Source organism: Chenopodium album, chromosome 20 (assembly GCF_948465745.1).
Source record: "Chenopodium album chromosome 20, dcCheAlbu1.1, whole genome shotgun sequence".
Classification (NCBI taxonomy): Eukaryota; Viridiplantae; Streptophyta; class Magnoliopsida; order Caryophyllales; family Amaranthaceae; genus Chenopodium; species Chenopodium album.
In genome coordinates this window covers 37,122,392-37,149,881 of record NC_137853.1, presented here as the reverse complement: position 1 = coordinate 37,149,881, position 27,490 = coordinate 37,122,392, and the positions used below count along the sequence as shown (strand labels likewise).

The 27,490-nt window shown below is 34.4% G+C and overlaps 2 protein-coding genes and 1 pseudogene across 2 annotated transcripts; all 3 read right to left on the bottom strand.

Moving 5' to 3' along the window:
- Window positions 1-65: 65 nt before the first annotated feature.
- On the bottom strand, window positions 66-6,836 carry LOC145598918 (RNA-dependent RNA polymerase 2-like). The gene is made up of 4 exons (XM_081655321.1): window positions 6,239-6,836; window positions 2,172-4,069; window positions 1,285-1,435; window positions 66-1,107 (listed from the first exon to the last, which is right to left on the bottom strand). Exons 1-4 carry the CDS (start codon window positions 6,779-6,781, stop codon window positions 349-351), a joined length of 3,351 nt encoding a protein of 1,116 aa, XP_081511447.1. The 5' UTR covers window positions 6,782-6,836; the 3' UTR covers window positions 66-348.
- Window positions 6,837-12,168: 5,332 nt separating this feature from the next.
- Window positions 12,169-15,230, bottom strand: LOC145597896 (uncharacterized). The gene is made up of 7 exons (XM_081654164.1): window positions 15,110-15,230; window positions 14,337-14,688; window positions 13,676-13,903; window positions 13,231-13,585; window positions 13,020-13,144; window positions 12,794-12,929; window positions 12,169-12,594 (listed from the first exon to the last, which is right to left on the bottom strand). Exons 2-7 carry the CDS (start codon window positions 14,678-14,680, stop codon window positions 12,355-12,357), a joined length of 1,428 nt encoding a protein of 475 aa, XP_081510290.1. The 5' UTR covers window positions 14,681-14,688; window positions 15,110-15,230; the 3' UTR covers window positions 12,169-12,354.
- Window positions 15,231-22,231: 7,001 nt separating this feature from the next.
- Window positions 22,232-23,824, bottom strand: LOC145597427 (RING-H2 finger protein ATL46 pseudogene; annotated as a pseudogene).
- Window positions 23,825-27,490: the final 3,666 nt, after the last annotated feature.

The following is a 27,490-nucleotide window of genomic DNA, read 5'->3' as shown; positions in this document are numbered from 1 at the left end:
TTGATGCCTTATCGCGATTTTATGGCCAAAGCTGTTCATACAAAAAAATACATATATTCAGCATATGATTGCATTGAAATTTACATTCAGATGTTGCCTTTAAGCTTTCCTCCAAACAAAAGGAAATTTAAGGTTACTAAGTCAATCATAGATAATTAGTCAACTAAGGTACACTTAATGTAAAGCAGTAACATGATGAACTAAACAGATAAAGCCCTGCTGTCACCGCTATCTACTATTAAAATTACAACTTTGTACTAGCATAAGAAGCCTCCAAATTTGATCTTTCACCAAGGTGATGCTAAACTTGATGATGTAAATTAATTAAACCTTCACGAACAAACGAGTTCAGGATTGTTTTTTATTAGCAGATTTTATGGTAAGCAGAACATCACTCACAGTCCATGGAAAACCCAGGCAGTTGGCACTGTCATGGCAATGACATGGATGATAAGTAACATGGTACCATGCTGAAGCCATCTTTTGACGATCTTCTTCTTCACAACTGCCCTGGAACCATCCTTTTGCTTCATTTCGAAGACCTTTTACAGATTCCAAAATCCTATCCGTCACCTCTCTATACCTCCTGTTATCCCTCTGCAAATATGCTGACTTGGCTCTTAGGTTACCGGTCAGTATCTCATCCTCACTTGTTGCTCCATAAAACATCAGCAAGACACTCATCTTATCCCTGTACATCTCCTTGCAGCTTTTTGCAGCATCAATGAAGTCCTCAAAGCCAGGAACTTCTAGTTCAGGATCATAAGCAGCTCGAGCAGTCTCCTCTGACCAACTGATATCTAATTTTGGAATTGTTGCAGCGACAGTGGCACGGTAGAGTTTGCCTAAAATCCCTTCAGATTTGTAACTGGGTCTGTCCCACCTCTCCATGAAATCAGGATACTCCTTTGGTTTCAAAACATTAGGCATCTCAGCCGGGGCACCAGTCTTTGCAAAGTCAACTGCCATTGAATGCAGCTCAGCCAGTCGCAGACATTTAGGACTCAGGGCTTTTTCAGGTTCACGGTCAGCAAGGACCAAGTGTGCAGTTGAGATAGTTCCCAGTGTATCACTGATCATATAATCAACGAAGAAACGTTGAATCTCCTGCATAGTTTGACAGTTAGAATAGCTTGATAGTCTAATCAAAATCATAAGAACACGGTATGAGCAGCAGCAGCTTATCACGCTTTTTTCGTTTCTTTTCTTTTTTTTTTTTGGGGAGGGGGGTGATTGGATTATAGATGAAGTGTAATACAAAGAGAAGCTTGGTAACATATAGACCTCCATAGTCACGTCATGGTCCATGATGCGAGGTCTACTTGCAGTGTAGTCCATCGGGGCCACAGTTTTCGGAGGAATGAGTTTCTCGTCCCAGCTTATGAAATATAAATCACCATCTAAATCGCCACCTGAACACTCATTTGGATGAGGCCTGCATATGTGATTTTGGTGTCAACATTCAAATGCTATAATGGAAAAGAGACAAGGGAACTGATTACATGCACACCCTTATTTGAGTGTACTGTTTTCACTGCTGGTCACACCATCACACAAAAGGAAATGAGGGGCTGCAAATATATTCTACTCGTAGGAATTTCTGATCTCCAGAGTAGGGTTAGGAACAAAATATAGTCCAACTAAGAAAGACAAAACTAAAGAAGCAGTCACTCATGAATCACACTATTAACTGACAATTTCGTGGATACACAACATAGTGAGGCTTCTAGTTGATTCTTAAAATGGAAAGACACTAATAATTCAGACATCAACAATGAAACCTAATATTCTAAGAACGGCAAAACCAATAAGCAAGACATTTGATGTAGCCCATTGCAATCCATAATTTTTCATTTAAAAAAAAAATGCATTTCCTTTTGTTTTATTTTTTATATTTATATTGAAGTTCTCAACACATTGAGTCTTTTTCTTTAAAAAAAAAAAAAAAAGGGTGTTATCCATACAATTTAGTGAATTTACTCTCCAAGAAATCATAATTATTAAAAATTAGAATTTTCAAGGCAACTTTCAAAAAAAAAAAATAAAAAAAGAGCATCAACCCAGTGAAGTACAAAGCAATACAATGATTACCAGAGGCAACTGTATAAGATAAGTTTCATATTTTCTACTGTCAGATATAATGAAATAGACAAGTTCTCTTACAGTCTTACCTTTCTCCTTTCTGTGGGAAAATCAGGCAGTCAATTAATCCTTTCTCCTCTAAAGCCACCTCATAAACAGCTTCCAGCACTCTGACATCACCAGGGTGTAAACAAGGATTTTTGGTGACAACTACCTTCCCTTTCAGTATGGCAGTTTTCTCGTCCAATTTTTGGAAGACATGTGGATCCAGATCATCAAGTTCAGTTTTCCTCAGGGTTAAACGGACAAATACCTGGCCATAGTCCAAAATCCCTGTCTCATCCAAGCAACCAAGTAAAACACGGCCCTTTTGGACGTAAATGCGACATCTCCCTCTCAAATCTGACAATTGGCTCTCCAAGTATGCTCGAAGCATCATCAAGAGATAAGGCTCTGCATTTGGTTCAAACCCATGACGCAACATTTTAGAAAGCGTTTTACTATCCCCCATGTCTGTGCTCTCGAGCACAGCCAAAGCTGCATCTCTACTAGTCAACATACTCCCAAGAAGACGCATGTGTTCCTGCAACAATGCTTCAAGATTCTCGTCCTCAACTCCCAAGGTGGTCAAAAGAGTAACGATCTCTCTATTCAGATAACATGACTGGGACTTGTTACATTTGGTGACATTAAGCATTCTATTTTTGGATTCAAACTTAAGCATGCTACTGCGCAGAGATAACTTTCGGAAGGAGTTTCGGTCTACGGCTACTACACCTTTATAACCACCATAACGAATCTGAAACGCAGAAGGAGTGTGCTCTTGGCCACATTTTTGTGCAACTTGTCTAGCAAAAGAGAGGGATATTTTTCCAATTCCATCTGAGAAGCAGTAGTCAATGCCATCTGAATTTTGTTCTATATCAGGAATAACTTCCACATCCTGTACAGGAACAACTAATGTCTGCCAAGCAGCACTGAACAATTGCCCCATCCTAGCTGCACATTTTGAAACACTACGAATCTTGTTAAAGCTGCCCATCCATTCACGTATATCACCTGCCGTCACTTTATCATTGGAAGCAAACATCCATACAGAATTTGACCGGAGTTGACTAGCTGAGAAGGCCAAGAACTCAAATCTTTTATCTCCGATCACAATCCCTTCTCGGAGAATGGATAATATCCGGTGATATATCTTTGTTCTAAATGGCTTTGAGAATATTCCTTGCTCAGCACTAACTGATACAGTCTTTGGTTGTATCCTACCCCAGTCTTCATCTACAAAAGTAACTCTCATGAAATCTGCGGTGTGGGCTGCAAAGTTCTTGACAATATAGTTTGAAGCCTCCAGTTCAGGACCCAAAAGGCATATTTTTGTTGGGGTAATTAATGCCCTATGGCATCTCATTATCCTATCATTTGTCAAGCGGCTTCGTGCAAGTAAACTATAATTCTGTTTGTCATCTAGAGCCTGTACCTGAGTCTTAATAAATGAGAGCGGCTCATAACACGTGGAACTCAACTTGTGCAATTTTTGGAGGACCGTATGAGCCTTGTCTACGCTCAGAGAACTGAGATAATCAATCAGTTCTGTAGTCACATCAGCTAAACTAATTTTGAGGGTGTGGACTAAGGAGTTGATTTGGAAAAGGATCTCATAGTCTAATTTTGAAATGTTTTCACAATTTACAAGAGGTACAAGGCCTGAGGCAGAAGAATAATCGTCATATTCTTCTAAGACAAAACTTTTTAAAGTTTTCTTATAAAAGGGAATGGTGGAAAAAAACTCTAAACCCATCGGTCCCTCTTCAATTTCCCAACAAAATGCAGAAGATAGGCCAAAAGAATTTCTATTTGATATCTCTGTAGTACGAACCCAGATAAACTCACGATCTTCCTTGCAGATATGATAGCGATCAGCACTGAACCTTTTATACAAATTTGGCCCTGAAATCTTCTTGTATATTTTTGGCGCGTACTTCACCTGCAACAGACAGCAAAATTACCCCCACAGTTGATAGAATCATGATCACAAAACTTGAGTACATGGTAGAAGGAAATAGAAAAAACAGTCAACAAGATACGTGGTTTCTAATGTGTGAAGGCTAAGTGACAGAAACATACCAACTTTAAACGCGAAACAGCTCAGTGAACAAGCCAAAAGACAGAGCAGTTAATTTTCTAAACCTCAGAGTAGATAGTTACTCAGCAGAACGTGAAGCTATTAACAATCCAAGATCACTAAGAGTTTAATGGCCAGGGTTAATACAAAGCAATACTTAGGTACGAGGCTTCCCTGGAGCAACAGTACTACCTAAACAAGCTCAGAATCACCATGATAATTTTCTGTTTTTAACTAGGATTTTTTTGTCAAAAACTACCTAATAAAGCCCAAATTTTGTGAGAACTACCTAATAAAAAAAATGTGGTAAGAAAGTACCTAATAAAAGGTAAAATATTGTAAAATATTACCTCTGCGGAAATCCATCATTGAACCACCTCAAAACACCCCCAAAATCACTGCTTTCACCCTAAAACCAACACAACCTACTTGAAATTGCCTCCACCACGCCGAAGCCACCCTTAAAGCCCAAAATCACCACCTCTAACCCCAAAAAACAACATCTCGAATCACGAAACTACCCTCACGGCCTTACCAATTCGGAATATCCTCTAAACACCCCGAAAATCACCTTATCACCTTACCACCTTGAAAACCAACCCCCGTGGTGGTTTTGGGGGTGTTTTGAGATGGGTCAAGGCCATAAAATTAGGTTAACAGTGGAAATTCGGCCAAAGGCAGCATCCTATAAAATTTTATCATATATTTACTTTATTAGGTAGTTTGTTACAACATTTTTTTTTATTAGGCAGTTTCTCACAAAATTTAGGTTTTATTAGGTAGTTTCTGGCAAAAAAAACCCACTACTTTATAATTCAAATTTAGATCACCTACATACCTCACTCACTGACTATTGGCTAAACTCGCACTACTGATAACACCATATTTCCATAGCGAAATTCACCTCTTTGACAACCCATGAAATTATACATGCACAAGGTGACATGCATGACATTCTTAAATCCATGATTCAAGAAGTCATGTTAGTTGTCATGGAAATGTATATTACCAACGCTTAACTTCATACAAGACAACATCAGATTTACCTACTAACTAAAAGCTTCTTACAGAACAACTAGCTAGCAAAGTAGCAATTAAGAGACTATGTTCAAAAAACTTTCAACAATGAATCATCTTTAATCCACTTAGGGGGTGTTTGATATAAACATCGTAAATGAAACGGAAAGGATTCAAATAAGTAAGGGAAAGGGTAATGATAAACGTTACATTTATTATATGTTTGGTATCCTAGCGGAATGGAAACAATTTGAATAGATAGTGATTGAGTAAGGAAGCGTATTTTGTTCCCACTAGTTTGTCAAGGCCTCAAGGGTAATTAGGGGATTTTGTTACCCTCCGTAAACGGTATTTGTTACTTTTAACCCATATCAAATAAGTAGAAATGGAAACACTTAATTGAATCCTTTTCCTACATCTAAAATTACTATACCAAACGATCCATTAATGTAGAGTAAACAATAATGACATCTTTTGGAGATTTTTTCAAACCCTAACAATAAGTATCAAAGCACCACAATCCATAGTTTCCCTCATAAACTCATCCATCATGACAAACATTGGCAATTTGGCAAAGGACTTTTCTTACAAAGTTACATATAACCAATACTCTTACACGCAGGCCACTAACAGCAAGAATCTCATCCAATTATCACACATGCAAAAACAATCACAAAGCATCAAATGACCAAACCCACCAAAAAAACCCTTAATTATTCATTAATCTAATAATTTAAGCCCAAAAATTCACAATGTATGTCAGCTAGCTTAGTTTATCAAACATGCACAGATAAGTTCAGTACAAAACATCAAATGATCAAAATCCTAAATTACCCTTTAACATTTCATCCATCTATAAGAAAAAAATCCAGAGTGTATGTCTTAGTTGGTGAAGCCTTGTCTTTTCGGGGGTAAAACCCAAGACATGAAGACATAAGATCAAATCCCGACTACATCACTGTCCTTTACAACTCTAAATACACCAAAAGAAGTAAATTCAAGAAGAAAACTGACCTTGAGAAGAATAGCAGGAGAATTTTCATCAAAGTAACACCCGAAAGCCTCAAAAATATCATCAAATTGAATCTCTAACTTATAAGAATCCCCATCAAAATCAACATGAAACACAACACAATTCCTATCAGGTAAAACCCAGATGTTAACATCCTCCAAAGTATCAATCACACACATCTCATCCTCCTTCCTCATCAACCCCACATACAAATCCCCACGAACACCCCTGCAATTGGGCTCAATGGGCCGAACCACAACATCCTCATGAGAATTTGACAGAGAAAGTGGACACCCTTTGAACAGAAGATCGTTATCAAGCCCAAGTTGCTGGGCCTTGGATTTAGCTTCAAGGGTTTCGAATTGAACCCGACCAAAACCCTTGGATTTCCAATTCTTCTTCTCGGTGAAGATTTCAAGGGCAAAGATTGAACCTTTACCGATTTTTGATTCGAGGAAGTCGAAGATGTCTTGTGCAGTGGCTGTTAGTGGGATGTTTGAGACTTTTACAGTTGGTCTTTCTACTGTTCTTCTGTCTATCGCCATTGTTAATGGTGACTGAGTTTTAGAGAGGAGAGAGAAAGTGGTGATTCTGCTCTATGCAGAGAGTGTAAGCAGCCCTGCAGAAAGTGGTTGGGAATTTGGAAACTTTTTATTTTAAATTAGTTTTTCATACTGTAGAGTGTAGATTCTGTTGTCAAGGTCAATAGTGTTTCTTCTACTAGTGGGCGAATTTTATTTGTTTGGGGGATTCTTGTAATTTTTGGGTTAGGTGACAAATATGCCCGATTATCCAAAATCGGGTTTTCAACCGCATGTGAGGAGAATTGAGATGTGCTCATCAGCTCATGTTACGGAGTAGTCAAGTTTTGGAAAATAAAAGTGGAGTGTGTTGATTATTTTTAGGTAGTACTTCGTATTAACATAGAGCTGTCAAAAACTGACCTTATCTGAGAACTCGATTTGAACCGGCAATGATCTGAACTCAACCTTTATCCGGATAATAGGGTGAAACTAGTGACCTGTAACCCGACCTGAACCTGACCATATGTTAACCGACAACCGATTTGATCCAATACTTTTTGACCTGAACACGAACCTGCTCCCGACCTGAGAGTAACTGTCAACCGATTTAATCCGACCCAACAACAATCTGTACCCGAACTAGTTTGCCATCGGGCCCCAAATTCATAAATTTTCCTTAAAAAGCATGGATTATAGCCTCCAATTTTGTAATTTTTTGACCTTTTTCGCCCATAAATAAAATTTGCCAAGATGTTAACCATGGTTTCCAATACCCTCCAAGAGTCCAATTGGGACGGTGGAACCGTCCAATATGCTCTTAAACGGTCATTTTACCCGTTCACAACTTGCAGTGATTTCGTAAACTCGAGTCTACCACACACAGACGTTTATAACAACATATAATGATCATATGTGGTTTCAAACGGCACTATATGACCCTAAGATGTATCCCTTGGGGTCTCAATGTTGTTCGCCACCGGGCCCAAAACAACAAAATTTCCTAAAAAAACGTGGATTATAACCTTCAATTTTGTAACTTTTTGAGCTTTTTTAGCCCGGAAATAAAAATTGCCGAGATATTTACCATGGTCCCTTATATCCTCCGGGAGTTAAATTGGGTCGGTGGAATCATCCAATATGCCCTTAAACGATCATTTTACCCGTTCACAACTTGAAGTGATTTCGTAAATTCAAGCCTACCACATACGTTTATGACAACATATAATGATCATATATAGTTTCAAACGACATTATTTGACCCCGAGATATATACCCTAGGATCTCAACACTTTTCACCACCAGGCCTCGAAACCTAAAAATTTCCTCAAAAAGCATGAATTATTATAGCCATCAATTTTGTAAATTTTTGACCATTTTTCGTCCGAAAATAAAAATTTGTGTAACGTTTATTATGGTTTCTTATACCCTCTAAGAGTCCAATTGGGTCTGTGGACCCGTCCAATATGCCATAAAACGGTCATTTTACCCATTCACAACTTGCAATGATTTCGTAAACTCAAGCCTACCACGGACGTTTATGACACCATATGATGATCATATATGGTTTCAAACGACATTATGTGACCCCGAGAAGTACCCTTAGGGGTTTCAAGGCTTTTCGCCACCGGGCCCCGAAACCTCAAAATTTCATTAAAAAGCGTAGATAATAGCCTTCAATTTTGTAATTTTTTTGACCTTTTTTCACCCGAAAATAAAAATTGCCGAAATGTTTACCATGATCCCTAATACTCTCCGGGAATCCAATTGAGTCGGTGGAACCATCCAATATGCCCTTAAACGGTCATTTTACCCGTTCACAACTTGTAGTGATTTCGTAAACTCAAGCCTACCACGGACGTTTATGACAACATATAATGATCATATATGGTTTCAAACGGCACTATATGACCCCGCGATGTATCCCTAAGGGTCTCAAGTCTTTTCGCCACCGGGCCCCGAAACCTCAAAATTTCCTAAAAAACGTGGATTATAGCCTTCAATATTGTAATTTTTTAACCTTTTTAACCCCGGAAATAAAAATTGTCGAGATATTTACCATGGTCCCTAATACCCGTCGGGAGTCCAATTGGGTCAGTGGAACCATCCAATATGTCCTGAAATGGTCATATTACCCGTTCGCAACTTGCACCGATTTCGTAAACTCAAGCCTACCACGGACGTTTATGACAACATATAATAATCATATATGGTTTCAAACGGCATTATATGACCCCGCGATGTATCCCTTAGGGTCTCAAGGATTTTCGCCACAGGGCCCCGAAACCTCAAAATTTCCTAAAAAAGCGTGGATTATAGCCTTCAATTTTGTAATTTTTTGACCTTTTTAAGCTTGAAAATAAAAATTGACAAGATGTTTACCATGGTCCCTTATCCTCCAGGATACAAATTGGGTCGGTGGAACCATCCAATATGCCCTTAAACGATCATTTTACCCGTTCACAACGTGAAGTGATTTTGTAAAATCAAGCCTACCACGTACGTTTATGAGTTATGACAACATATAATGATCATATATGGTTTCAAACGGCATTATTTGACCCCGAGATATACACCCTAGGGTCTCAACACTTTTCACCACCGTGCCTCGAAACCCCAAAATTTCCTCAAAAAACATGGATTATTACAGCCTGATTTTGAAAATTTTTGACCATTTTTCGTTCGAAAATAAAAATTTCCAAGATGTTTATTATAGTTTCTAATACCCTCTAGGAGTACAATTGGGTCGGTGGACCCGTCCAATATGCCATTAAACGGTCATTTAACCCGTTCACAACTTGCATTAATTTCGTGAACTCAAGCCTACCACGGACGTTTATGACACCATGTGATGATCATATGTGGTTTCAAACGACATTATGTGACCCCGAGATGTACCCTTAGGGGTCTCAAGGTTTTTCGCCACCGGGCCTCGAAACCTCAAAATTTCCTCAAAAAGCGTGGGTTATAGCCTTCAATTTTGTAATTTTTTGACCTTTTTTGCCCAGAAATAAAAATTGCAGAGATGTTTACCATGGTCCCTAATATCCTCCGGGAGTCCAATTGGGTCGGTGGAACCATCCAATATGCCCTTAAACGGTCATTTTACCCGTTCACAACTTGTAGTGATTTCGTAAACTCAAGCCTACCACAGACGTTTATGACGACATGTAATGATCATATATGGTTTCAAACGGCATTATATGACACCGAGATATATCCCCTAAGGTCTCAACACTTTTCGCCACCGAGCCCTGAAACCTCAAAATTTCCTCAAAAAGCGTGGATTATAGCCTTCGATTTTGTAATTTTGACCTTTTTTCGCCCGGAAATAAAAATTCCCGAGATGTTTACCATGGTCTCTAATACCCTCCGGGAGTCCAATTGGGTCAGTGGAACCATCCAATATGTCCCGAAACAGTCATATTACCCGTTCGGAACTTGCACCAATTTTGTAAACTCAAGTCTACCATGGACGTTTATGACAACATATAATGATCATATATGGTTTCAACGGCATTATATGACCCCGCGATTTATCCCTTAGGGTCTCAAGGCTTTTCGCTACTGGGCTCCTAAACCTCAAAATTTCCTCAAAAAGCTTGGATTGTAGCCATCAATTTTGTAATTTTTTGACCTTTTTTCTCCCGGAAATAAAAATTGACGAGATGTTTACCATGGTCCTTAGTACCCTCCGGGTGTCCAATTGGGTTGGTGGAACCATCCAAGATGCCCTTAAACGGTCATTTTACCCGTTCACAACTTTCATTGAATTCGTAAACTCAAGCCTATCACGTATATTTTTGACAACATATAATGATCATATATGGTTTCAAACGACATTATATGACCACGAGATATATCCCATAGGGTCTCAACACTTTTTGCCACCGGGCCCCGAATCTCAAAATTTCCGTAAAAAGTGTGGATTATAGGCTATGTGGTTGTATTTAGGGACTTGGTTGTAATTTAGAAAATTCTCTAGCTATTAGCTTAACCATTAAGAGCAACTCCAATATAAAAAGCTAATTTGCTAATTTGCTTGAGAAATAAAATTATCAAAAAGATAGGTTGATATATTTATAAAATTAAATGTAAAAAGCTAATCAACTAATTAACGCTCAATTAAATCACAAGCTATTTGTTTAGGGTAATTTTACCCTGCCATGTGGATCAACCAGAGGATGGCACGTGTCAGCCCCAGGGTGGTCCAAAGTGGACCTATCCCTGCTTGACACGTGTCATCCCAGATATTTGGAGGATGACGGCCTTCAGGCCCAAATCCCGAGAAAGCCGTAAAACGGCGCAGCCCACCACTGATTAGGGTTCTGTGACCTAATCAGGGGCACAATTCCCGAAGACCTTATAAATAGGGAGATTCCCCTCTTTTGGAGGGCACGTTTTACCATTTATTACAAACTGTCCCTTTGATAGAGACAACTGAGCTTGGAATCCGAGCAGATCCCCACCTAAATTTCCGCACCTTTTTCTCTCCTTTCAAGTTACTAACTTGATCGTCGGAGGCGGAGCACCTACCAACTGGTGTCTCTGTTTGTCTTGCAGGTACAGGCCGCACCGGACCAGTTTTCGAGGGACAAAAACACCCAAAACACTATTAGCTAACCATTGGAGCAAAAATTAGCTAAAAAAAGATTAGCTTATAATCTTATGTGACATAAGCTATTTTGTTAATTAGCTTACCATTGGAGTTGCTCTTATAAAACTGTAAACTAATGTCTAAACCTTTTAAAGAAAGAGTATGTTTCATTGTGTTGATTAAAATAAAAGTATTAGGATCTTGTAAACAAATAAATACTAGGGTAATTTATGAGATATATGTATAGACATGATTCAATTTGATCTGATCAGTAATGAATAATCAATTAGCACTATTCCATATTATGGAATTAAGCTAGCTATAGTATTTCCATAAGTGGGTATGGGGTGGGTCTCCTATTTTATCCGAATACTTTCATTATGTATCGTAATCATCTCTAATGATTTGAGTAGTATCTATTTTCATTAGAGCAGTTTGTAACTTTGTTAAATATGAAGGTGATTTTTTTTATTTTTTTTTGAAACTACTTGCTAATTAACATTAATAATAGAGATCAATTTCCGTCAAAGTTAAGAGACTTTGGGGAAACGGACCTAAGCAAACAAATTCGTTACATCCTCTAGAGTCCCATCTTGCTACATTGTGGGCTAGAGTATTTCCAGAACATTTAACATGAGACATAGAAAAAGCAACGAAGGAACGAGAGAGGTTACAAATATCATCAATAAGCACAGCAAAAGGTGTGAAACTGACATAGATGTTTGGAGAGTTTAAATTCATGCCTTCATGGGCCATGCATACAGAACAAACTTTAGAATTTTCTATACACTTGCGAAGGTGTTGGAAAAAATAAAGCTATCCATGGTCTTGATTTAAAATCTTTATGAAGCGATATTACTTACCTATAATTTCACAAACTAATAGTAATTATCCTATATTTTCCATTAAGAATATTTTACACAAAATCATGATAAGTACTTCGTATTTAAAATACATAAGTTATCAATATCATAGACCAAGTATAACATAATCAAGGCACTTAAAGCCCAAGGAATCCAAGTTCACTTGCTCGCTCCTTTTCAAAGGTCTCAAAATACTGGTAGATAATTGTCACTGCAAGCAAGATTCCAGTTCCTGAGCCAATGGCACCCATGAGATCTGCCAAGATTGTCAATGCACCAATGCACATGCCTCCAAAGGCGGCAGCAGTGGGAATGTAACGGTTGAGTTCCTTCTGCAAGTTTGAATCACGGTGTCCAGGCATAACCATACCTTGATCCTGCAAAGTCACAAAACTCAAATTAATAACACATTGCTGGAAAATGTTTGAATATTGCAAGGTCAATGGATCATCTCACAATCACACGATATACCATGAGATATCTTTCAACCAACCAGACTGCTTTTAACAGTCTCCTCTCCAAACAAAAAAAAAAGAGCGAATCAAAAACAAATTTCACTGTTATTATATATGTCACCTTGAGTTGCTTAGCCACATCCCTAGCAGATGATCCAGAAACCTCAATCCATGTCTTTGAGAATAGAGCACATGCGGAAAGCGTGAAAATTATATAGAATAGAGCATGGAAAGGATGTGCTGCCATGTCCGCCAAGCTGCAAGTCCAAACATGAATAATGAGAAACATCTAATCAAACAACTGGCAACCTTGAAGCTAGTCAAACTAAACTAAGAGCGATACACACCTGGTTGGGGCAGTAACATAGTAAGCAAGTCCACCAATTGGGATTGATTGACCACCATATTCAGACACCTTCCACATGCCCAACAAATTTACAAAGAAGTTCCCGCCATATTTCCTGTACAGCAACTGCACAAAATCCACAAACATTTATAATCCTGGGAATAAATTATAAGATAACCAGTGAGAACATAATCAATTGCTAACTCCAGTACCTGTGAGCAGAAGTAAAGGTTGGACACAAGAGCAGATAAAAGAATGATGGGCATGTTTGAGGTGTAAAACAACTTGATGGGATATGAGCCCTGTTGGCCACGAGCACTCTTTGAGCGCACAGGCAATACAACACGATATCCTTGGATGTAGATGACAATAAGGAAGACCAAGACAGTTGCAAGCAAGTTGGTTACATTGGGAAGGTTCTGTCGAAAAAATGCCTCTCGAAGGGCCCTAACTTTGTCAGTTCTGGTAATTAAGAGATGGAACAAAGCAATCAAAGCACCCTCAAACTCAGGTCCACGGCCAGCATTAATGGTGGTTGGGCTGAATGCTTTCCAGATGATGTTCTCACTACAAATTAAGAAAACAAAATGTTTTAGCAAAAATACTCTACACCATAATGAGATAAAATACCACGACACAATAAAGATTGAAGCTTACCAGATGTTGGTTGCGATGAAAAATGAAATGCCAGAACCTAGACCATAACCCTTCTGAAGAAGTTCATCAAGGCAGATCACAATAATACCAGCAAAGCATAATTGAAGAATGATAAGAATCGCGTTGCCAACACCAAGTTGTCCAACACTTCCATACATCCCAGAAAGAACATATGCTACAGCCTCACCAACAGCAATCAGAATACCCAACAACTTTTGTGCACCATTCCTAAGTTTAAATAAAACATTATAAATATTAGAAATTTATACAACTCCAATGAAAAAAAAAAAGCATAACTCACGATTAAAATATACAACTCATCCAATCTACAAGCTCCTGCAGCTAAAGGCTATTGTATTAATTATAACAAAAACACTACACTCCTGATGAAGTATTCAGTACAACTCGAGCAAAAAAAACAGTCATATAACTAAAGACAGACACACAATCTGCAATCAAGATACAGGAAGCTAATTGCATTTGCAAGATAAACAACACATTCCTGCTGTACTGTCTTCACCAAGTTCACATATTATAAACAAATCAGTTATTGATACTTACAGGTAGATTACTTAATATAAAACTCGATAATTCTAAAAAGAACCACAGACACAAAGTAGAGCATACAACAAAGGATACAAGAGCACAATATGGTACTTACAAAAGTGCACGGTCCTCTCGGACATTGTTATCGACTTCAATAATCTTAGACCCTGCCAAGAGCTGCATCACCAACCCAGAAGTGACAATGGGTGTGATACCAAGCTCCATGACAGTACCGCGGTTGGAAGCAAGGATGACACGCATCCAATAAAACGGGTCAGCCCCGGTGGTGGCGTGAATTCCATAAAGCGGAAGCTGACTGCACACTAGAAATACAAACAAGGAGATAACAGTGTAGATCACCTTTTCTCTAAAGGGTACCTTCCTGTCTGCTGTTTGCACCTCAGGTAGAAACGAAAGAAACGGTCGCACCAAATGTAACACTCTGAATCCTCCTCCCATTCTCAAAACTACTCAGTTAATCCACAATTCATAAAATTAGCAACAAAATCACATCAGAATTGAATATGCAACTATTACTACGGCAATATATTTCAATCTTAAGAATCTGTCACAGTTATACGTAAATGCAATTCTAACATTAAAGGGTTCTGCAATGCATTAGCAACTAAATTTGATTCAATTATCAATTAAGGCTCATAAATAGTTTTAATATTTGATTCAATTATCAAATTAGGCTTTTAATTTTCTTTTCTTTCATACTATCTTACTCCGTAGTAATTAGAACCAATAGTTCAGAATTTCGAACCCTAAACTTACTACATTGACAATGAAATTAAATTAGATAAACGGTAAACCCTGGGTTGTGAAATTGACATGATGATTACGAAAAAAAAAAAAAAAAAATTAAAAAAAAAAGAAACAAATTACCTGAGAAATTGCTTCAATGCGGGATGCAAGTATGAGAAGGCAATAGGAGTTTGAAAGAAGATTACCTCAGAAACTGGTTCAATGCGGGATGTATTTGAAAGAAGGTTTTAAATTTGGAAAGGGAAGAAACAGAGGAAAAGCATTAAATTTGGAAGAAGATGATTCGTATTTACTTCTATTGATATGGTAAAGGACATATTTTAGGAAATAGGAGTAAACATAGAGTTGACTTAAAATGGATAAAAGATTTCTTAACCATGTCAAAAACACAATTCTCACTTGTAAAGTTGTAATTTTAACATTATTTTCATGATTAAAGAATTTTTATTTTTTGTTAGAGTACTAATAATACGGAGTGTATAAAATATGACATCGGTAATGTATTATGTAGTCTGTTAAGTTTTGTTTGATTCGTATTAATGAGTTGTTTATTAAAATTTCATTGTTATATATTTTACTACTTATGTAATTAAAAATATAAATATTTATGATCAATCTAATGTGTTGGCAAATATGTACAATCAAAGTGAGATCGTTTTGAAACCGAGGAAGTAATATTTTTTTTTAAAAAAAAATACTCCTTTATTTTCTAAAGGAAAAAAAAATAATAAAAAAAAATACTCCTAGTAGTAAGAAGGATGGAAGAAATCCTTTGGGCTCGAAAAATAGGATTGCTATGGGGCTGATCTTGAAGAAAAGTCATCCGAAGTCCAATGAATGGAAAGGAGAACTTTGTATGAAATCTAATTTATACTTACATAAGTAATTGGGAGATTGAGCAAAAAGTTTTGGTGATTAAATTGTGGAATATTTAAAAGGGAAATTATCAATGGTACACTCAAGGTTCGGGCTTTTATCAATGGTACACAAACTTAGTTTTTGTTTATCAGCGGTACACCCCACTTTTCACACGATTATCAACTATACACTTAACGTTAAACAAACGTTAAGTAAAGGTTAAATTGGGGTTTAATTCGAATTTTTTAACTTAAAAAATTCCCTCCCTTATTTTCCGTCTTCATTTTCCCTCCTTTTCATTTCCTTTAGTATGTAGTAGCATATGTATCATTGATGTTGATGTTCCATGATGTTGGTGTTCCCTTTAGGACTAAGATATTTTGATACTCCATAGACCATATGTTATGTTTTCTTCTGATATTCTGAAGTTTGATTTTTTGAAGTTTGATTTTTGATTTTTTGGTCGTTACAAGTATTATTGATAATCACTTGATATACTATCAAATTTAAAATTCTACCTCTACCATTTAACCATTATCTTCATCCCCAATGTTTTTTTTTGTTTTTTGTTTTTTTTTTTTTTTTTAAAAAAAAAAATAAAAATAAAAATTCCCCATAAAGTAGCCTCAGTTAAATACTTATTCTACTATATTCAATAAATGACTAACTTAACAAAAATATCAATACACTATTTGATTTTAAATATAAAAAGTTGATATTACGTAATATTAAAGTAATACGAAGTACTTATTTATGTACATATTTCATGATAAGAAATGTTTTTAGTACGTACATTTTTTAAAAAAATTCGAGCAATGTTAGTACATAAGAATAGTAACTAAATACAATAGAAGTATAATTAAAAATCAAACATGTCATTTGTTGTGATACGATTCGACGTAATAATTAGAAATTTCCAAACCCATATTCTAAAATTCGTTTATCCACCATTGCTATAATCTGAATTAGTTTTTAAAAGAATAATACTTGAATATAATATTAAATGTCTCTAATCAAACTATAAAAAAAGAAATAACACTAAGATTAGAGATGTCAATCATGATTATTAGGTGCATTAATAGTACACTGAGAAGAGTTTTACTATATGTGACAAATAAAACTGGAATAAGGGAGATGTAAAATAAGTATGTAGAGTTGTAGACAATAGAGAGACGAAAAGAATATTACTATAAACGACAGATTTAGTTGAGATGAAAAATAAGTACAAGTATATATACAATAGAGAGACGAGTGATCAACCATGAAGGTAGAGTGAGTCAGAAATAAAGAAAACAGATGATTATAATTAGATAAAGTCGATCAAAATTGGATGGAGTGGTCGTTAGAAGTGAATTGAATTGAAGTTGAGCGTATCAAGACAAGACTCTTAATAGAGTGAACCCCAAAATTTCAGCTCATAACTCCTAATATAGCTATTGTCGTTGTTGGAATAATGTATTAGTTGGAATGCAAGGTACATTTCAGCATTAATAGAGATATAATTCCAGAAATATGATGATTTAACTTACAAATATAGCAAAAACACAACCAAGAATTCCCAAACATTAAGACGTATACACATCTAAATATAACAAACCAAGTGACCAATTGGAAAATATAATCAAGTGATTGATGGTTCGTTTGGCATCGTCGTGGTTTTCTGTTTTTTGGTTTTTTGTTTTTTAAAAGTGTATTATTTATGTCACATAATGAAACAAAAACTATATACACTTATTAAAATCATGATAATTTTGAAAACTGACAGCTGAAAAGTGAAAACACCTTTTTCTTGTTTCCTGTTTTTGGTTTTTGGTTTTCAAAAAAACAGAAAACTGAAAACCAAAAATGATGTCAAACAAGCCCTGAACTACTCACCTTGTTTTTGTGTTTTTTACTTCCCATCATATTAGAAAAAATAAGTTCATACATACTATATTAAGGGTTTTTAACCTTCAATATATATATATATATATATATATATATATATATATATATATATATATATATATATATATATATATATATATATATATATATATATATATTTTTCATTTAAGATAACTCTTTTTTTTTTTTTTGACATTTGGAGTTAGAATTAGTTTTTTTAACACAATTCTTGTTTCATATTTTGCTTAATAATTAAATTTATTATATCTCATATAAGTACTCAAACACATCCTACGTAATTTGAAAATGAGGTAGTAGTTAATAACTTAATTTACGTGTACAAATATTTACAGTAGTTGTTTTAACATTTCACTAAAAAGTATTGCGTCTTTGAAGTTAGTTTATTTTTACGTAGTATTGATTTTGGTATAATTTTATTTTTCTTACACTTATTTTGGTATAAAATTTGGAGTGAGTTAGTTAGCCCAAAATGTTTATAAATAGTTCTAAGTTTGTTCTAACAGCTTACACACACTGACACTAGTACTCTTTGAATTTGCTCAAACAAATTAAACATGGCTTCCATGACTTCCTTCGTTCTCCTCCTTCTGGCTATCATAGGAGCAGTGCCTGCAGAGGATTCCAACTTCCTCGCTGAAGCGGCATTCAACGTTGTTGGGGATTCCGTCATTCTGAACAAAGTTGACGACCCTTCCATCTTCCCTCTCACCACCAGCACCAGCACCAGCACCAGCACCGGTACTTCCGTCAACCCCCGAGAATACTTACCGGAGACTTCGGATGCAAATGGTGACCCAATTTGTCATATCGCTATTATCGTATCTGTTATTGTCTTAATCGTGCTGCAGTTTGTTGATCTCTCCTTTATCACTCTTTTTTTTTTTTATTCGTCATAACTCTTATAGCTATTATTGTGAATACCATCACTTATGTAGGTTTTATGGTTATAATGAATAAAAATTACCGCTTTTAATTTATCTCCGTTTCTCTAACTACTTTTATATATATGAACTGATTGTTGTTGATTACATTCAAGCAATCACTAATTAATCATTAGATTAGTTAGTTTGGGCGAGCTAATTTAAAAAATGAACAATAGAGTTAAATTACACTTTTTTATGAAACAAAATTACACTGATTTAGATTTTAGGATATAAGTAGAATAATAATTTACAATTTTCATGTATACTCACTCAGAGAATAAGTAGGTTTATAATTCGTATATAGATGTAAAATAAGTGTTAATTATTAAAAGTAAAAATTGTTAGTTTTGAATATGTGAAGAGCATTCTCGTCTGTGAATTATGTGAAGGACAAATTAAATTGATTAATTAGATGGATGATCAACTACTAAAAGATAGTTTGTCACATTTTTTTTGATACTTAGTATTATTGTTCCTAGTTAAAAATAATGATGTAATAAATCGCTTTAAAAAAATAATTTATCGAGTTCAATTTTAATTTTTAACACATGCAAACCTGAATATTTTAAATTAATTTTGCAAAAAAATTGGATTATGCTAAGCTATTTGATTTTTCTCTATTTGCAAGAATTCCAATGACCGAATCCATAAGGAAAATTTGTGGAACTGCCACTGCTTTTACTTATATGTTGATTATTAATTTTGATTTTAAGATTATTGCATGGTTGCATGGTATGTATTGATCTAATAGTTAGAGTTGAAAATATTAATCCAGTCCCTTTTCAATTTGTATTGTACATGTGGTTCATTAAAATAAAAAAAAAAATAAATAAATAAATAAATAAAAAAAACCTTCACTAATCTTACATGTATAATGTATTCGAAAGTTTAGGTGTATCATTCGGTTATGTATATACGGAGTAGTTATCTTTTGGTAGATAACACTATACAAGTACATTCACAAAAAATATGACCCGAATTTCATAGCATACATACCAAAGGATATTTTAAGTTTTAAACCCATTAGGATCATGGATCATAGCCCAATTATATTGTTAGGCTGAAACTCCAAGAGTTAACTTACCAACCCAACTTACATCTCCAAGTCCAATACAAAAATCCTGTGCTAGTAGACAATTTGTAGTGCATTCATGGCTCCCGTGGAAATCCACGAACTATATCATGGATGCCATTAAAAAAACCCAGAGAAAGTTAATTGTATACAAATATAAGTAAACGAGCAAAAAAAAATTCAAAACGATTTCCTCTTTAAGCGATGAGCAACCCTATTTGGAGTTATTGGACTGCTAAATTTTATTACATTACATTTTGATAAAAATTTAAAATGGTTTAGAGAATAAGTAAATAACTAGGTTAGATCCCGTGCCATGCACGGTGATCTTTAGTTATATATATAGTTATATAGTATTGATTGAGAAGTATTACTTTACTCAGTATAATCATAAATTAGTCGAGAAATAATAAAAGTATGAAATATGTTAATTTGGTATTTGCAAATTTAATTGTAGCTTCCAATACACAACTAAAACAAAAGTAGGCAAAAAATCTGAGCAATATTTTTTCTTATTGTAAGATTATTTTAAAATTTTGATTTTTGGTATATAATTGATTATTTTTTTTAGAAAGATTTCTGAATAAATCTTTTATTTTAAATATAATAATTACTACATGTTAATATGGAATATGTTAAAAAATAAATAAAATAAATAATATAATATTTGTAAGTGATTTGTTTCCTTAATTGAAATATTTTTTTTTTAGTAAAAAGAAAAAAAAATAACTAAGGACACACCAGGAGATGACACGTGTCATTGCTGGTGTGTCTTTTAGTATATAAGTATTGATACCTCTGGTCCAAGTTAGTTGCAACTTTGGAATATTTTATAACTCACAAATAATACCCCAAAGTTGCAACTAACTCGGACTGGAGGTAGTATATTTCTTTTTAAAAAAAAAATTTATTTTTAAAACTATTACAATTGGGTTTACAATTGCAGCTGTGGTTGGTGTTTTTTCTAAAACATGATAATAGTTTTGGCCTTTTGGGTTATTAGCTTATCTTCAATTTTCTCTAGCCCATAAGAGTACTTTCAAGCCCATTTTCACTTACAACCCAAATCAAAATTTGTCATTTTAACCACTAAAGAAAAAGGAAAAAGAAAATAAAATCCCATTCACCATCCCCCGTTATCATCATAGAGTCATAGACCGTTCATCATCACCATCACCATAGTTACATAGCCAAAAAAAAAAAAAAAAAAAAAAAAAAATTTACATAATCATGATCGATTGTAAGACTAATGCTTACTTAGTAACTTAGCATTTAAATGTTGGGCAAAGTGTACATTGAATAAGATGAAAATGCTAAAGTATTTGATATTTATACTCCACACGTAGTAGCACGGAGTTATACTTAAAAGGGATATACTCAATCTGTATATAAGTTTCAAACGTTACATTCATGAAGGAAGTATCAAGTGTATGCACAATTACGAGAATTCCGACTTGGTTAACCATAAGTATAGAGGGAATACATGGGAGCGAGTGTAGGACTTAAAGAGTTAAGATGAAACATTCTATATTACTCGTCCGTCTTATCGCTTATAGTTTTTACACAATTATTGTGTCATGCTAACCATCAGTGAATGGACTCCAGTGATAGTTTTGAGACTCTTAACATGTAAAAAATTTACTTGTATAGAGTAATATTGTACTTATTTTACCTACAATACCAATTGTGAATAATCCTATGCACTGTATTTCTTATTTTCGACATATTCGATTTTTCAGCCAAAATCCGCCACTGATTGTCAATTATGAGATCTTATACACATTCATATCTTCATTTGGCCATATCAATCATTTGGTACAGACATAATAAATTAATACAAGTACATCTTGGCTGTTAACTGTTAACTCATACCTAATCTCTTACAGCCAGCTAAATTTCACTGTAGAGTACATAGACAGTCCAAACCAAATGTTTTAGCAGCTCCAACAAAATTGCAATTACTGTTGACTATGGTTAGTATGGTAACGTGACGCCATCTTACCCTATTTGACTTTTTCAGAGATTTGTCATTTGACATTGGTGGACCTTATGCTTTCTTTGCCTCTTTTTGCATAAAAGTGGGAGAAACATCGAAAGAAAGAAACAGAATATTTTTACTACCACTATTTTCCATTGCTTTTTCCTTTTTCCCCTTTTGGTTGAACAACCAATTTCAAGTTTTCACTTTTACCACATTTATTCAATCCGAATCCGATTCGAATATAAAGATCGATCTAAAACCGGTAAAACTAACTTCTAGCAGAAATTGGTCACAGATCCGACCTGTTGCCATCCCTAAATACAAAGAACTACGAGCGTGCATCAGATGACAGGAAGTGAAGTGCTATTATAAAGAGTACAATTTCAAATATATACATCAAACAAAAGTAACAAGGAGATAGCAACAAAAGTATAATAAGATCAAATAAAAAAAAATTATGGTAAAGTAGAATTTACTCAATTAATGAAGATGGCCAAAAAGAATTATACAAAAAGTAATACAGTAATTGAACAAATCAATGAAGAACTTGATCTCTAGTAGAGAATGGTAAGACAACATTAAAAGGAGTTGGACCACCATTAACATTAACATTACCATTAGAAACTTCTGAATGACCTTGAAATTTGCCCTTCTTAGACCAAAGCCATATCTTTGATACAGAGAAACTCTCTCCTTTGCTCCTTTTACTAATCTTCTTCCCTTCAATATCTCCATCTACCATATGATTATTCCCACATTGCCCCATCAATTTTTCACTCTTTGTAACACGTCCACTAGCACCGACATCAGTCAATAATGCTACTTGCAATTCGGAATCAGCTAGCACATATTGATATGACCCTAATGAGAAACATCTCCGAGCATCAATCTGACTACTAACACTAACATTACCATTACCATTACCATTGATGTGATCGCGGTCACTAATACCGCCTTTGGCACTACTAGTCTCACCATTCTCAAACTCCCTAGTACTCCCACCTCGATCATTCGAGCTCTTAAACTTGCCTAGTCTCACGGAGAACACTCTCCTTTCGTTTGAATTCTCTTCCATGATAGTAGGCTTATAACCATGACTAGTATTAAAGGAATTACCAATACGAAAGCTCGCTTCGCAATCGATTGATCTTCCAAATGACATTGCCCTCCAAAACTCCAAGCTAAACTCCTGATTCTCCAATTCAGACCCCAATAAACTACCCCTACAAAGAGGGCAAGTGGAATTTGACAAAAGCCAAGTATCTATACAACTAATGTGAAAAGCATGACTACATAATGGTAACAATCTTAACTTATCTTGGTCACAAAATTCACATAAACAAACAGCACAATCAAAGGGTTCTTTCGAACCAACGATATCTTTGTAAAAAAATACAGGTAAAGCGTCGATTAAAGGTTGGTCTAACCCAGAATCATGAAGCCGAAAAAGCTGCTGAAGTTGCCTTTGAATTGCGCCGGAATTTGTACTTTCAGGGTTTCTAGAATTAGAAAATGAATTTGAGGGGTAAAATGAGGGTCTCTTCATAAGATATCTAACTAAAAATTGAAGAATTCCAGCAATAAAGAAGATTATTGCTAAAATCACTATAACTAGAAGGAGAACTGGGCTAATTGTACTGTAATTAGAAGTTGGAGGAGATGGAAATGAAGGAAGAGGGGTTGAAGGAGGTGGTGGGATTGAAATGTTGCTATTTTTAGACATTTTTTTTAGCAATTGGGTTTTTCAAATTCAACCATTTAATTGCTAAAAAAATGTAAAGAAATTTACCCAGAAAATGAAATTAAAAACCCAGAAAAATTGTGCCAAAAATGTTGAAATTAACAGCAATAGTTTGATGAAGATTTGGGTAAAAGATTGAATCTTTATTAGGTAAAATAGAAAAAATAATTAGTGGAAGTGGAGATTCAGGTGACCTACCTCATAGATTTAGGGAGCTGAATATCCAAATTAAAGAACAGAGTAGATTGAGAAGTGGGTAAGAGTAAATTTGGTAATAAAAAATGGGATTTGGTTTTGAATGACTGTTGTTTTTGGGACCTTTTTCTTGGAAATTTGAGGCAAAAATTTGAGTTTTTTCTCTCTCCTTTTTTTTTTTTCCTTGAATTTTTTTGTTTTAAAGTTTATAATGGATTAATGGTTCTTTTTAGATGAAAAGGAAAGCTGGGTAATACATTGCTTTTTTCTTTTTTCACTTCCACTTTCTGGGTTAGAGGGAGAAGGGAAAAAAAAATCTGAAAAGAAGGGAGTAGTTCAGCAAAAGAAGGGGAAGAAGGTCTCATTTGGCGCTCTCTGCCACTCGGTGAAGTAGAAAGGTTTGAGATTTGAGAATATGATGCGCATCATGCTCTCGTGTGTATTACTCGAATATTAAAGTTGTGTTAGAAAGTAACGGTTTTTTAATTATTGGATTTTATTTGCTTCTTGTGAAGAAATTAATTCTGCTCTTATATTAAACTAATATAGTATTAGTAATGACAGTTTAGTAGACAATTACAGAGCTACTAAAGTCATTTTATATTACTCGTAGTATATTACTTAGTACAAATCAGATATTTAAATATTAATTTAGAATGAAAGGAAAAGATTAATAAGCATAATTTGTATTTTTGTTGATGATTAATTTTGGTAATTGTGCATGATCTATAATCAAATGCGTTGGGAGCAGTAGAAGCCATGAGCTGATTCGCATTGAGTTGTTCCAGATTGGCATCGGCTGGCTGTTAATTTGAATATGATTTTGGTCATATAACTATATAAGTAATTCTTAGTCTATTTCATAATAGTCCACATATGAATATGACAAACACAATTTGCTCACCATGTAAATTGCTCATATAAGGTGTTAATACTTATAATTAAATATTATAGAATTAAAGTAATAAAAATACAATTATCTAAATATATGAATAAAATTCAAGCTATATTACTACACATCTATACCTAGTGCTTTTTCTGTAAAAAATAAAAAAAATAGTACAACATATAGTATGTAAATAGATTACTCATGCTTGTTAAGTCCAAGTCTCACCACCAAAGAAAAAATGGAAATATTCTTAGATGAAAGTTGAAGATTATGGAATACTCCGCATTAAATTTATATTTTGGACAAAGAACTTCTAAAGTCTATATATGTAATGGAGAGTGTATAGATCTCAATCGTGGATTTCAAATTGATGACTTTTCTACACACAAACATACACTTTAAATTTATCTACAAACTTTTTATGTATGATGGCAATTTGATCTTATTATACAAGCTTATTAATAGAGATATATTATAAAACCATTTGGTAGTAATAGGTTGAGTAACTTACAACTCTACATAACTTGTACTTTGATATTAAATATCCTCACTCCTTCCTCTTTTTTAAATTAATTGCATCGTCTCAATTTTACATGTGATGAGTTCTCATTATTCTTTAACATTGTATTCATCATCACCTTTATTTCCTCACCATGATTTGAACTCTTCACAGCATGTATCCTATGGACCTCTACACTTGAATGTCCAACTTAGCGTTTCTAAGTATAGTCATGTATAGTTATTGAAAAATAAATAAGTTGCATCTTATGTTGAAAAAACTTTGCGCATTACACAGTGTGGAGAATTAGTTTTGCAATTAGAAATCATGAATTTATGAAATTAAAACCTCAAGGTGTCAATAAGAATATAATATATTGTCTCATAACCTTAAACAACAAGAAGTAGATCATTTGCTATGTTGAGACTTGTAATACTCAAAGTCCAAAAAAGCTCGGAACAATGTGTTGGATTTAATTTCTTTCTTTCTTTTTTTGACGGGCTTTTTTGTTAGTAAGAACTAAGAAGCACAATTCTATTAGTTCGAAACCTTACTTGAGTCTACTCGGATTATATTAACAAGCTAAAAGCTAAAGATAAGGAAGCTAAAGTATAACTGTACAATTTCACTTAATTAAACTTAACGTGGTTAATAAAACATGTCTTGAATTGGAATTGATCAATATAATGCCTTGAAGTGAACTACATGCTTTATTTTCGAGCTTTATTCTAATCACATTATATAGTAGTCATCTCGAGCCCCTAAGAACGCAGCACTTGACGTTGACTAAAATTGAATCACCTTACTCTTTCTTCTTAAGAGAATAACACTCGTCGGTTATCGAGTTAATCATTGCTCCGTGATTGACCAAATTATTAGTTATGTCCCTCATGTCTCCGCTTAGCAAAGTTAGCATGCCTTTATTAGAAAAATATAAAAAGAAAAATCAAACAATGCATGCACAATAGCCAAATAATAAAGTGGCTAAATGAGGAGTAAAATGGTTAAATTCAATCATTTTAAACATGAAAATAAGTTATGATTGCATTTATAACTACAAAAATAAATAAAGCAATTCTTTGGAGAAGACTTGTTGATTGTGGGTCTAGAATAATTATCAATTTTCCCCTTGTTCTCATGGATTTCTACACTTAAGTGGAAGATTATTATAACCATCATTGTTTGATAGTGGTTGAGAAATTATGTCATGTTTGTTGGTAGTCCAACCTAATTAGGGTTTTACTAGCTAGATTTATGTTATATATTTTTATTACTCTTGATCCCATTTACGAAATTTAGCAACAATTTAACTATTACACTATTCATACATTTAAATGTTTTAATATATGTTATTAGATTAATCACATTCTATTTTTTTCAAACATCAATTTTATTTACTTCTTATTACTTTTACTAATACAAAACTGTATATATTTATGGTGCAAGTGTTGCATTAGATGGATAGGTCAAATTACTGTTGTAAGTATTCATGAACAGAGTAATGTTTAGTTTACAAACCCCTATATTCTATTCAATGACAACATTTTTTTTAAAAAAAAATAAATAAAAAAAAAACAAATTTCATAGCCCAAATTTCATTATTTGGTTATAAACATTTATAATTAGCATTAGTGATGATGATTTATATACTTCGATCCGTATATAAAATGATAAATAGAATTTGTTCCACATCAATATTTATGGTATGTAGTAACATTCCATCACCAAATATGTTCATTTTCCATTAAATTTTCATTACTTCTTAATGCTACTTTTAGAGTGGTGATGAATTTGAGTGGTAATATAAATTTATGAAAAGTACTTAAAAATGGCAAATTATGTTGTGTAATTAAACACTATAGCGAGAGAAGAGTCTTCATCTATATATCATTCGACACGTGGATAAAATGATATAGTATTATATAACTTGTTTCATATGAAAGCTACAAAGGATGAACACTACGTACATAAGTATAGACTAGTAGTGCCTAGTGCGATAGAAGTTGATAGAAGTTCGATCAATAACCTCTATTCCAAATTGTGTTGTTGATTTTATCATTTCTATTTTGATGCATGATGGATCTAATACTTAGTTAAACTTACTTAGCTTGTACATGTTCAAACGCTCTTCTTACTTAAACTTGTTGTATAATTGCCGTAACAAGACTCGTTAAAGGCCCAAGGGGCAATTGGGACTACACTATAAAGGCCGCTTGGACTTGAATATATCAACACTCCAAAACAAGAAGCTCGCTGTCCTAATTTCTTCTATGAATTGATGTAAAATGACATGGTGATGTATAATAGTAGTAGTGGGGCTATAATAAACAAGTTTTATAGTCGTGTAGTGTAATGAGTAGATGATACCAGGCCAATATAGCATAGTACCGTATAGCAAAGCATATAGTATGTGAATGACATTAAATGCATGTCTT

Excerpts from the sequence above, each read along its gene's own strand:
- LOC145598918 (XM_081655321.1), bottom strand. The coding sequence starts at position 6,781 with ATGGCGATAGACAGAAGAACAGTAGAAAGACCAACTGTAAAAGTCTCA. Across the intron at positions 4,070-6,238 it reads CTCCTGCTATTCTTCTCAAG|GTGAAGTACGCGCCAAAAAT; the intron begins GTCAGTTTTCTT and ends TGTCTGTTGCAG. Across the intron at positions 1,436-2,171 it reads TTCCCACAGAAAGGAGAAAG|GCCTCATCCAAATGAGTGTT; the intron begins GTAAGACTGTAA and ends TCACATATGCAG.
- LOC145597896 (XM_081654164.1), bottom strand. The coding sequence starts at position 14,680 with ATGGGAGGAGGATTCAGAGTGTTACATTTGGTGCGACCGTTTCTTTCG. Across the intron at positions 13,586-13,675 it reads TTCATCGCAACCAACATCTG|TGAGAACATCATCTGGAAAG; the intron begins GTAAGCTTCAAT and ends CTTAATTTGTAG. Across the intron at positions 13,145-13,230 it reads ACCTTTACTTCTGCTCACAG|TTGCTGTACAGGAAATATGG; the intron begins GTACTGGAGTTA and ends GATTTTGTGCAG.